We start from the raw sequence: 10,845 nt of genomic DNA, 5'->3' as shown, positions 1-10,845 counted from the left end.
GCGGGCCGCAGATGGCCCGCGGGCCGCGAGTTTGAGACCCCTGGCATAAATGATATGATTAAAGCAAAGAATTCTCTGGGTTGTGGTCCACACAAGAAAAAATACTTTTCCTGTTTCCTTTTTTCACATAATACCAATAAGTATATGACTCAGATTTACCAGGAGAGTCTTTGTCGTCCGCCTTGAGTTGGGAAAAGTTGTCATCGTCAAACGGGTTCCATACTGGCTGAGTCGGAGTGTCGGAGGCACCGCCAGCGTCAGCAGTAGAAGTCGCTGCGGCGCTCGGCTCTTGCGCTACGTCACCCGGCTGAAACGGCTTCACGGTGCTCTGCTGAGGTTTAAAAGATCTAAAGGTAAAAAGAAAAAAAAAATATTTACAGCATATATGCACAGAGGCAGCAAATTAAAGTTTTTTTTTAATATATTTTGTCACAAAAGTCCAGTAAATTGCTGCTTACTGAATGAGATCAGTGTCTCCGTTAGCTGATTGCAGCTCCTGTGAGGCGTCGCTGACTGGGACCGCTGCTGTAGTGGTAGCAGGAGGTTCACCTTGCTGTTCCTCAAATGTCTTTGGAGTAATAGATGAAATCTGACAAGAAGTTTGAAGTGAAAAGATGAATAATCTCAGCTGATTTTGCTCAGAAAATTGTCCAAAAATGTTTTATTGAATCAAACAAAATGTAAAAAAAAAGAAAAAAAAATGCATGGAAGTTCAATAATGTTATTATTATTTTTCCCCTAAGTGCAATAAATGTATAAATGTCTTCTTCTTGATTTTACATAGATTTATATATGTTTCTGTTTATTTTATTGTCTGGAGAGCACCTGATTTTTCGTTGTATCATAAGCTCCTTGTGGATTCTGATTCTGATTAAAAGGTGATTCCTCTCAAGATTTTACACAAAAAAACGTATCAAAAAGAATTAAGAAAAATGTGCATGCTGGCAGATGTTCAGTGCTGGTGACATTCTTACTGTTTCAGCTGATTTTTGGCTGATCTCGCTGGAGGCGGGCTGAGTCTGAGCAGCCGATGGCTGAATAATCTGCTGCTGCTGAGTTGCTGCTGACTGATCAGACTCAGGTTTGATGGGGGAAGGCTGCGATTCCAGCGGCTGAGCTTGCTTGCGGCGAGCCGGACGCTGAGGCGGAGCCGGGCTGGACGGAGGCTGCGCTCCCTGCTGGGAAGCGGAGCTGACCGCTGAGGCGGGCGCAGTCTGCTGCTGGGCTGCAGGCTGAGTCTGTAGTGGGGAATCGGCTTTGGCCGCTACTGATGGCGCTGACCCTGGCTGTGTGGCCCAACGGAGAGAAACGTGAATCATCAGAGAAAATAGGGAATCATTCAAATTATCATAAAAAAATGATACAACTTTTTTTAGTAGCTAGAATAAATTATTAAATATTTTTGATTTTAAAAACTCAAAAGCTTCCGGATTGTTTTCTTAATCCAGACAAACAGCACTACTGCAGCTTCTACAAGTATATAAAGACAGAAAATGTAAATTTTGGACCTGCTTCTGCAAAGCTGCAGCCTGACTTGCATTGCTTTGTGGCTGGACGGAAGGCTGAGCTGATGTCTGTGCCTTCTGAGACTGGAGGGCTGCAGCTGGCTGGGAGAGGTCCAGGCTGACTCCTGCAGGAGTTTAACAGGAAACATGAAATGTGCATGTATTTATCAGAGTGACACAGTCTGATAACTGCTCATACAAAGCGGCATATACAATAGAAGTCATAACATGAGAGAGAAATGGAGAACGGGATTTCATAATCACTGCGCCTAAGGGAAGACTGCTTTAATTTGCACCTCTCACCCCGGATACTTGATGTCTTCCAACTGAGAATTGCTGAACTCAACGTGTGAACAAAAGTTGGAAGGAATCGAAAGTTGGTTTCTTTCCCTGTGACAGACAGGAGAATAATGAGTGAGCTCTGCATACCAGAAGCCGCTCCACCGGGGATGTTAGCGCGCTTGCGGGGGGTGAGGGCAGCAGGCTGGATGGGTAGAATGCCAGCGGCGGGCTGGGCGTGCACCGCTTTGGGCCTTTGGCGAGGGGTGATGGAGGTTTCGGTGGTGGGGATCGGGTCTGTCAATCTGCCAAAGAAAAAAAAAAGGATTCTTTCTTATTCACAGCAATGAAAATAATAACCGAAACAGAAAACTGACACCAAGTAATTACTTGCAAACTTTTTTGATTTTTTGCTTAAACAGCATTATAGTATTGCAGAATAAGCTTTTCCTGCTTGCCTGGGCTTTGTCTGGCTCTTCTTTGCTGCAGCAGCCTCACTGGCTTTGACTGGCTCCGGAAGTTTGGAAGGAATCTGAGAGTTCTACATGAAACACGGGGAAAAGGCTCATCCCAAACATTCCCAGAATCGATTCTTGATAAGAGAAAGTCCCATCCAAACAATTTCAGGTGAGAGACACTAACCTTCACATTCTGAACCGGACAAGTGCGCTGAGCAAGTTTGAAAGCAAAGTAGGACACCTGGTAGATATCCGGCCTTTTGTCTGGGTCTGGCTCCAGCATGTACCCTGGAAAAATGTACAGCCGAGGTTAAGTCTCAGAGAAAAACCGACCAAGCCCGTCAACCAGAACTGAAGCAGAAACTCGTGCAAATTTCAGAATACTTAGCAGGTACTAACGAATGAGGCAGTGGAGATCATAAGAGTAGCGGGAGTTATCTGGAATGGTGAAACTGCCATCACAGATGGCCACCTGGCTTTCACCAAAGGGGAGAGTGAAGAAACACAACTTGTACAGCAAACAGCCCAGAGCCTGGAGAGGATAACCACATGCAGTTCCCGTCAGAGGAGAAAAGGAGCTCAGGAACAGGTAGATGAAGAAACATCTTCCCTTTAGAAACCTGCTTTGTTAAACCAATTTTTGCCAAAAAAAAATTGTTGTGTTTAGTCACCCAGATATCAGCCTTTGTGGTGATGATCTTGTTGTTGTAGAGATTCACCATTTCTGGGGCGCGATATGATAAAGTGGTATACCTGGAAAAAGACAGCAAACAGCAAATTAGTCCGCTGAGAAAAATTATATCCTAAATCCTGACCATGAAAATTGGAAACTTTACATTAAGCTCAATACTAACAAAAAAAACCCATAATTTTAGCTTTGCTTCACAGCGGCAATAAAGTCTAATGCAGTGAGAAAATACCTTAAATGAACTGAAAAAAAGCAAATTCTAGGAACTATATCAAATTAAGAGTCTCAATATCAGCATCAGCATTGAAAACAACCTAACAATATTCAATCCCAAAAGCATTATAATTGTGCAGCATTGTCCAGCAGCTGTGCTAATGAGTGAACACTGATGGGGAAAAGGCGCTAACTTTTTGATCTCTTCCTCCACAGCAGCCACTCCCTCCGTCTGCGGGTTCTGGAACTTGTTTGTGGCGCTGCCAAAGTCGCACAGCACATAATGACCCTTGTCGTGCAGGAGGATATTCTCCACCTACACACAAGCAAGCGATTATTCGTACAGGAGATAATAACACATGCTTAGAAAACTGTAAAGTAATTTTAATTATTAGACAAATAATAGATAAATGCAGGTAGTGAGAAGTTTATTTAATTTTTATTGTATTTAATGCACTTTTATTTTGAAAGCCTGGAGTTATGTGCATCAAAAGAGAAGTTAAAACTAGCTGTTTTTTTACAAGTAGATTGTATTCTGAAGGTCAATTCAGGATGACGTTTCATCAAAAAGAGACTTGGCTCAGGATACCTTGAGATCTCTGTGGACGATGGGAACCTTGCGTTGGTGCAAGCGGGATACGGCGTCACAGGTGTCGCAGAAGATCTGCAGCACCTCGGACTCTGTGAACCCGGTCTGCAGTTTCTGATTCATCAAGTTCACCACCTGCCCTCCTGTCGAGCGAGCACAAAGCAGCACAAATGAGAGAACAGCCAGAGTCCATTTGATGTGGTCACAAGAATACAAATCTAACCACAAAGTATGACACGTAAATAAAATGGAAATGAATCAGCTGATCCCAGCATGCAGTTGCAGTCACATCTTCCTTCAGTTTCAACACTAACCTTTGCAGTAATCCATTAGGATGAGGACCTCCCATACATCCCTCGATCCCATAGCTGTGATGCTGGAGTCCAGATAACCTACAATATTCTTGTGACCAACAAGGTCTTTCTGCAGAAACAAATAACAAAAATACTTTAAAGTGAAAATAAACATGAAAGCTGTAGTAAGTTTACTGTTCACATCAAATGTGAGCAAACTACACTTTTTCATCTGTTCTTCATTCACAACTATTTAAATAAAAAAATACTCAGAAATGCAATTTTAAGCTTAATTTTCTTTAGATATGTTTTCTATCATGAGAAAAATACCAGAAGGACGTGTTCAAAAACACCATTTACATCAGACTGGGAATTTCAAGAGGTCCCAAAAAGGAAAAACTGGGAGGTTAAAACAACAAAATTAGGCTAAAAAGAGTAAACAAGCTGCTGAATGCTTCTTAAGTGATGCAATCTGCTTGTTTGTGAACATCATTGCTTCCTTCCTGTGGATTCCTTCACTCAAAAAGCCCTCTAACGACTCTAAACTTAAAAACAAGTAATGTAGAGACTCCAAAACCACAAAGGAAAATCTATTATGGACTACTTTTTACTATACACAAAAGCTATTCCTAAAATATGCGTGGATTAACCCAGCAGACAACAACATGCAAGAACCAGCAAAAGAAAAGAGATTTAATCTCAACCGCTTACCATGATTTGGATCTCACATTTGCACACCTGCAGATCGTGCTCATTGTTGACATACATCCTCTTTAGTGCACAACGCACTCCTTGATTGGTTTTCACAAGGAACACAATTGCAAAACCACCTAAAAAAATAAAACATCAAAATAAAACCAAGACAGAAGAGTCAGTGACTTATAATACGACATTAGTCGACAACAACACCTGGGAATCCTCTTTCATTCAAAAATGGTTAGATTTACAAATTGCTGTGAATAAAGATGTTAGTAAACTTTACATTTTTAATGCATCCTAATAAGGGGGGATTTTGCCTCTTTTCCACATCATTACTTTAACACTTGCAATGTTGTTTCCTCGTGGCGTTACATCAGTAAGGACGATCAGGCCCACATGGTGCTGCCTCACAGCCTTATCCATTAGTCATGTCATTGCTGCAGGGTTTAAATAGAGGCCTACATCGAGGCATAACCATCTGGTATAGCTTAGACCTCGGATTCACTCGGCTGAGTTCAGCTACGGCAGTGTCATCGATTGCAGACAGCACGCCGCACTCCTCGCTTGACAAGTGGCGTAGCAGTTCTATGGCATTGTGGTGCTTTTAATCATGTAAGGCAGTTCAGTTACACTTTTAAGTGCATGCAGATATTCAGATCAGCTCTTATTTTGAAAACCCCTGACCAACCTTACACAATAAAAGCATTACTGCAAGGGTCAGCTGATTTATTAGTGCTTAAATTAGCCTGCAAAACCAAATTATTTGAGATTGGAAATCTTGAGGATGCAGTGAAGCTTAAGTTTGAGCTTGATTTATCATTTGATGATATATAGCTGTTTTGAACATACATTTCAAAATAAAAGCCTGCATTTGGGGGAGAAAAAATTTAAAATAATAAACACTAAGTTTGCATTAGGTTTGGGCCTCCACCTCTCACCTTCAGCAATGATCTCCTCAACAGTGACTTGGTGCCGCCCGACAGTGAAGCCTCGACCAATGAAATTCCCGCCAGCATGGCTGGATCCAGAGCTGCTGCCCCCTCCTCCAGAACCGGGCCCCGAGCTCACCAATTCCCGACGAGAATCAAAGAATTTCCTCATATCGTCGAAGCCACAATAAAAATAAAAATAAAAGGAGTATTTGCTTCACACACAAAAAAGTGAAGCCGGGATGTTTGTTGCCAGTCAGACGGCAGAACCTCTAAAGTCTATATTCGGTGTTGCAGAACTTGTGCGGATATATTGGTTTCTCAGGAAAGAAAGACTGAGGTGGAAAATGTTCCATTTGCTTGCAAAGCAAGCCAGGTGGTGAGAGCGGTTGGCCGTTATGTAAGTGAATTAAACCGCCCGGGAGGGTAAAGCTTCTCCCGAGAAAGTATTTCTTTAGCTAGCCATCCAGCTGTTCATGGTCGGCCGCTGATGAAAACACTGGCTCCATCTCCATCACGTCCAGCTATCAGCCAGCTAGCTAAATGCTAGCTACTTACGTGCTATGACATTTCGCGTAAGGTTATCCAGGTTATCCTCCGAAGATGATGTCTCCAAGTGTTGTCTTCCCGACGGTGAACTGCTGCGATAGCGCTGTCGGAGAATGTTTTCCCATCCTCAGGAAAATGAAGCGACCGTTTGCCTCCTCATAGCTAGCTGACCGTGTGGCTATTTATTCCGTTTACAATATAACGGGTTTTGGTGGGCTAGCGCTTTTTTCTTTTTTTCTTTTTTAAACGCGCGAGGCTGTTCAAGCAGGCGTCGAGTCGACAGGAAGCTAAAGCACGCGGCTACGACTGCAAATATGTCACCGCAGAATGTGGCATGGAGCAAAACATCACACTTAGATTTCAACCCAGCGGTGTAATCTCTGCAACCACAGCAATTTCTGGCTGCCAGCGATATCGCAACATCCTAGCTGTTGCTGTTGACGTACGGAGGGAATTGTGGGTATTGTAGTTTGCTTAACTTGTTGACTGGCTCCTCCCTACATTGCATGAAATCAAGGTGGCTAACGTCACTGACTGAGTAAAAGAGCTTTATTGCATAAAAAATCAGCAGAATAACTAAAGGAGAAAAAAATAGATTAAAAACAGGCACCAAATAAACAATAAAAATAATCAAAAGTACTTTTTTGTGTTTTTAACATGTTCTTGCAGCCTTTTTCTCAAGATGGAGGACATAAATACATCACTTTAAGATTAAATCTGTGTTTCTGGGTCTTATTTCATTCAAATCGTGATGAATCAGGAGCAGATGAAAAAAAAAAACATTTGTTAAAGTTCTCAGTTGTAATAAAGAAGCTGGAATGGGTGGGCCAGCTCCCCTCTATTCTGATGCATCCACTCGCAGAAAATAAATTAACATCTTCGTTTTCCTTAGCTGGCCTTTGACTTCATCTGTTCGGCTGGATAGTTTCAATATTGATCACCATTTTCGGTGCACCGCTAATTAAAGGTTGGTAAGCTAGCAGGAGAAAATGTAAACAAAGGGATGATGGGATATCAGCAGAGGCTTACTTACGCCCCAACACTTCCACTCACAACTCGGTGGCGTTTCGGATGAACTCCCATCGCTCTGCAGAAACTATGTCCTTGAAAACAATATATATATATTTTTTAATTTTGACTAAAAACAGCATAATCATAATTAAAAGACCACTGAGAAAGTTTTTACAACATAATTGGAGTAAGACATTAATCCATTGGTTTCTGTGGTGGAACTGCAGACGAGAACCTAGAGTATTATCTTCTGCCATTGAGGTCCATTCAGTGGTCAGTCACTGTAACTGCAAGTAAATTTACTTTGAATCCCAGATGGCTAATACATAAACAACCCCGATGACCCCTGACGCATATCCTGCCAAACCTGCTATGCTGAAAGAGCTACATTAATGAAAAAATATCTGATGAGATACAGTAACATCTGGAGAAAGAAAACATGTTTGGAATTTGATTTTTGTTAATGTACAACTCCTAGAAAATTATGATTAACCACGAGTCCAATGGAGTGTGCATCATCAGTCCTGTATATTTTGCAACACAAATCACAAAAGTTAAAAAAGTTAAAGTCTCATTATTAGTCACACTCCCCCCCGGGGAGCAGTGAGCTTCGACAGCAGTTTTTGCGAACCATTTGGTGAATTGACCCCCCATTCCAACCCCTTAATGCTGAGTGTCAAGCAGGCAGGCACATTTTTAGTCTTTGGTATGACTCGGCCTGGATTGACACTCACGACCTTCAAATCTCAGGGCAGACACTCTACCACAAGGCCACTGAGCTGCTAATTCATGTGATTGCTTCACTGTTTCTCGTGACTGTTTTGGTTATGAGTCAGTGTATAATTGTTATATTTATAGTTTTATATATATATATAGAGATATTTATTTAAATATTATATTTTAGTGCAGAGTAGCTGTAGTTTAAGTTACTATTATAATTATTTTATTATAATTTGTTTACTTCAAACCCAGCGAAGAACAAAAAGGCTATCAGAATAGTCAGAGAAATCCATCCAGCTCCTATGATGATGATGAGTAATAATGACTGACAAAAGAACAGTGACGTAGGAGTTGAGGATGACAGCAATATACATTTTAAATATATTATTTTCCTCTTCCTATACCAAAACATTTGATACTACATCAAAGCTTTTGTTTTTATTATAATCCTTCAAGAAACAGTATTTTATAAACCAAATGCAATTTAATCATTTTGTCTCAGACTTTGTTACTTATTTTCAATAACATTGGATCACAGTGCATTTCTTACATTTTTTTTTTACTGCAAAAGAAATTGTAGTTAAATCCTTAAAGTAGTTTTATCAGAAAGCCTTAAAAAAGAGAATCTAAAGTTTGCAGTACATAGCTATTGTTATGTTGTGCAGTTATTTGTTCGAATATAGATTATGACAGCTTCTTATTCACTTTGATTTATTTATGTGATACATTTTTTAATACACTGAGGTTGATTACCTAAATGAAGACAGCTGTGGATGATTAACCTGATAGTGAGACTGACGAGGAAAACAGAACATGACAAAATCCTGACAGTAAAGAAGGAAATCCCAAAAGACAAATAAAAGGAAAAAAAATATATCAATTTGCTTTCCACGTCATCTAATCAAGTTCTAATTATAATTGTCACAGATTTTGACATAAAAAGACATGCATTTACGATATAGTGAAATACTCAGTAAAGACTATAAGAGCTGTCAAGATAGCAGCCAACCCCACCGGCTCCAATCGTATCACACATTTAAAATTTGTTTTCAAAAGGCAGAAACAAGCTTTCAAAAAGCCTGTTCCTGAATCCATCTTATTTTTCTGCATTTAAATGTGTAAATGCATTTTAAAAACATAAAACATTTTGTATATTAAAAATAGACACAAAAAACAATAATCTAATCGCATCATACAATTCAAATTTCTGTGATAAAATAGATGCATATATATATATTAAAATAATACTTAGACAGTCGACAGTATAATACTTTTAATTTATCGAAGTTAATTATACTTTATCGTACTTAATAATACTACTTCACTATCTGTAAAAATATTACTGATGCCAAAATCCTATTAGGAAATTTGTTGCTGTTATTACACCATCACTATCATGCTTGTAAATCATCACTGTCATAAAGTTGGAAAAATGAATCATTATGTTGAAACTAGATCATTAAGCAATGATCTGTCTCTGTAGGAAATTCTATAGAATGATTGAAGCAAAAATTTCTCATGAATAAAGTGAAAGTGAAGTATTTGAAGTCAGGCTTTTGTCCTTTGTCAGAACATCCACCTCCATCTAATCCTCTTCATCTTCCTCGTTCACCAACCCTCAAGTCTATCTTTTATCAACTTTCTTTTTGGTTTTCCTCCAGGACTCTTTCCTGGCAGCTCAACATTTTTTTTTAACCAATACAACCATTCTTTTGCTTCTGAACAAGTCCAAACCATCTCAGTCTGGCTTGTGTGCATTTATCTCCACATCTAAAACAAGGTCTTTCTCTGATGGATTCATTCCTGAACCTGTCCATCCTTGTCACTTCTAGAGACAACATGCATGTTTTCATTGGTTAAAATTTTTTTAGAGTCACTGTCTCTGAATCAACAACATGGCTGCTGTCACCACACTCTTCTTCACCTTTCCTTTCATTCTGGAAACATCTCCTTTCAGAATTTCTTCTTTTCCTCCATCTTACATTCTACCTGGGGAGCACAACTCCTGATAACATTCACACCTTCAGCCGACTCCTCACCCTGTCTAACACTCTCTTCACATACAGAACACTTTGATCAAACTTCTCCTTCAGGATCACTCCTTCTCTGTTCTGCTTTCCATCCATACCAGCCCCCCTCTTTCCATGTTTCATAAATAGGGTTTAATACATAAAGCTTAAAGATACCTCTGATTTTAAATGTGGTCATAACCTAAACAACTAAAGTGTTTTGTCTAAATTACTGTGAAACGGTCCAGTGTGTTTTTAAAAACTAGAAGTTTGGCAATAATGATTATAATTGGATTGATATTATTTGAATTATTTCCATTGAAAAATGTAATCTTACTGAGAACTTGTGACTCAAAACTGCATGGATTCAGTGTGTTAACAGTAGCCTTGACCCACAATAGCATAAGTCCTGCTTGCCAGCCAACCACTCTGATGATACTAATGATATTTTATTTCAGGCATATATTATACATGAAGCAAAAGCTGAATAAATTGTTACCCCTTTGCACTAGAGCCTAGACCAAATGTATCCCTACACCCAGTGCACCCACTGTATATTATTCTCTAAAAAGTACACATTCAGTTTCAGATACCTGCATAAATAAACTCGTGGAAACATCCAACACACATTTGTCCTTTACTAAATTGGTCACAAATTATTTCAATTTAAATGTTATTTTCCAACACACCCAAATGCATATTCACATTATTTAACATTTATTTCTTAAATACAAATATCACAGTTCATATATGTTGTGTTCAAGCACATATAGTTTTGCCAAACACTATCCTGGTTGTCAAATCTTTAAATATTCTACACATGCTTGTTTGTTGTCAAATTGATCACTATGAGTTAATGATGAGTTTTTGTTTAGGAAATTTTATCATTAAAAGTATCAATAT

General features: G+C 39.4%; 1 protein-coding gene across 3 annotated transcripts in view; it reads right to left on the bottom strand.

Annotated features, from left to right (window-relative positions):
- The window catches only part of LOC112163075 (AP2-associated protein kinase 1), an 18,998-nt gene extending 11,742 nt beyond the window's left edge, over positions 1 to 7,256 (bottom strand). Inside the window, exons 1-14 of one of the 3 annotated variants that reach the window (XM_024299207.2) lie at positions 5,663 to 7,256; positions 4,737 to 4,855; positions 4,047 to 4,155; positions 3,733 to 3,875; positions 3,338 to 3,459; positions 2,914 to 2,995; positions 2,642 to 2,774; positions 2,427 to 2,530; positions 2,243 to 2,325; positions 1,935 to 2,089; positions 1,509 to 1,630; positions 975 to 1,286; positions 459 to 589; positions 160 to 347 (exon numbers count right to left, since the gene is read on the bottom strand). In XM_024299207.2, coding sequence (XP_024154975.1) covers positions 160 to 347; positions 459 to 589; positions 975 to 1,286; positions 1,509 to 1,630; positions 1,935 to 2,089; positions 2,243 to 2,325; positions 2,427 to 2,530; positions 2,642 to 2,774; positions 2,914 to 2,995; positions 3,338 to 3,459; positions 3,733 to 3,875; positions 4,047 to 4,155; positions 4,737 to 4,855; positions 5,663 to 5,825 — 1,966 coding nt within the window. In that variant the 5' untranslated portion in view covers positions 5,826 to 7,256. The remainder of the gene's footprint in view (positions 1 to 159; positions 348 to 458; positions 590 to 974; positions 1,287 to 1,508; positions 1,631 to 1,934; positions 2,090 to 2,242; positions 2,326 to 2,426; positions 2,531 to 2,641; positions 2,775 to 2,913; positions 2,996 to 3,337; positions 3,460 to 3,732; positions 3,876 to 4,046; positions 4,156 to 4,736; positions 4,856 to 5,662) is intronic. The other 2 variants (XM_024299208.2, XM_024299209.2) reach the window with 2 other exon arrangements.
- Positions 7,257 to 10,845: the final 3,589 nt, after the last annotated feature.

The sequence above is a fragment of the Oryzias melastigma genome, linkage group LG12 (genome assembly GCF_002922805.2).
Source record: "Oryzias melastigma strain HK-1 linkage group LG12, ASM292280v2, whole genome shotgun sequence".
In the NCBI taxonomy this organism is placed as follows: domain Eukaryota; kingdom Metazoa; phylum Chordata; class Actinopteri; order Beloniformes; family Adrianichthyidae; genus Oryzias; species Oryzias melastigma.
This window is presented reverse-complemented; position numbering and strand designations above follow the sequence as displayed.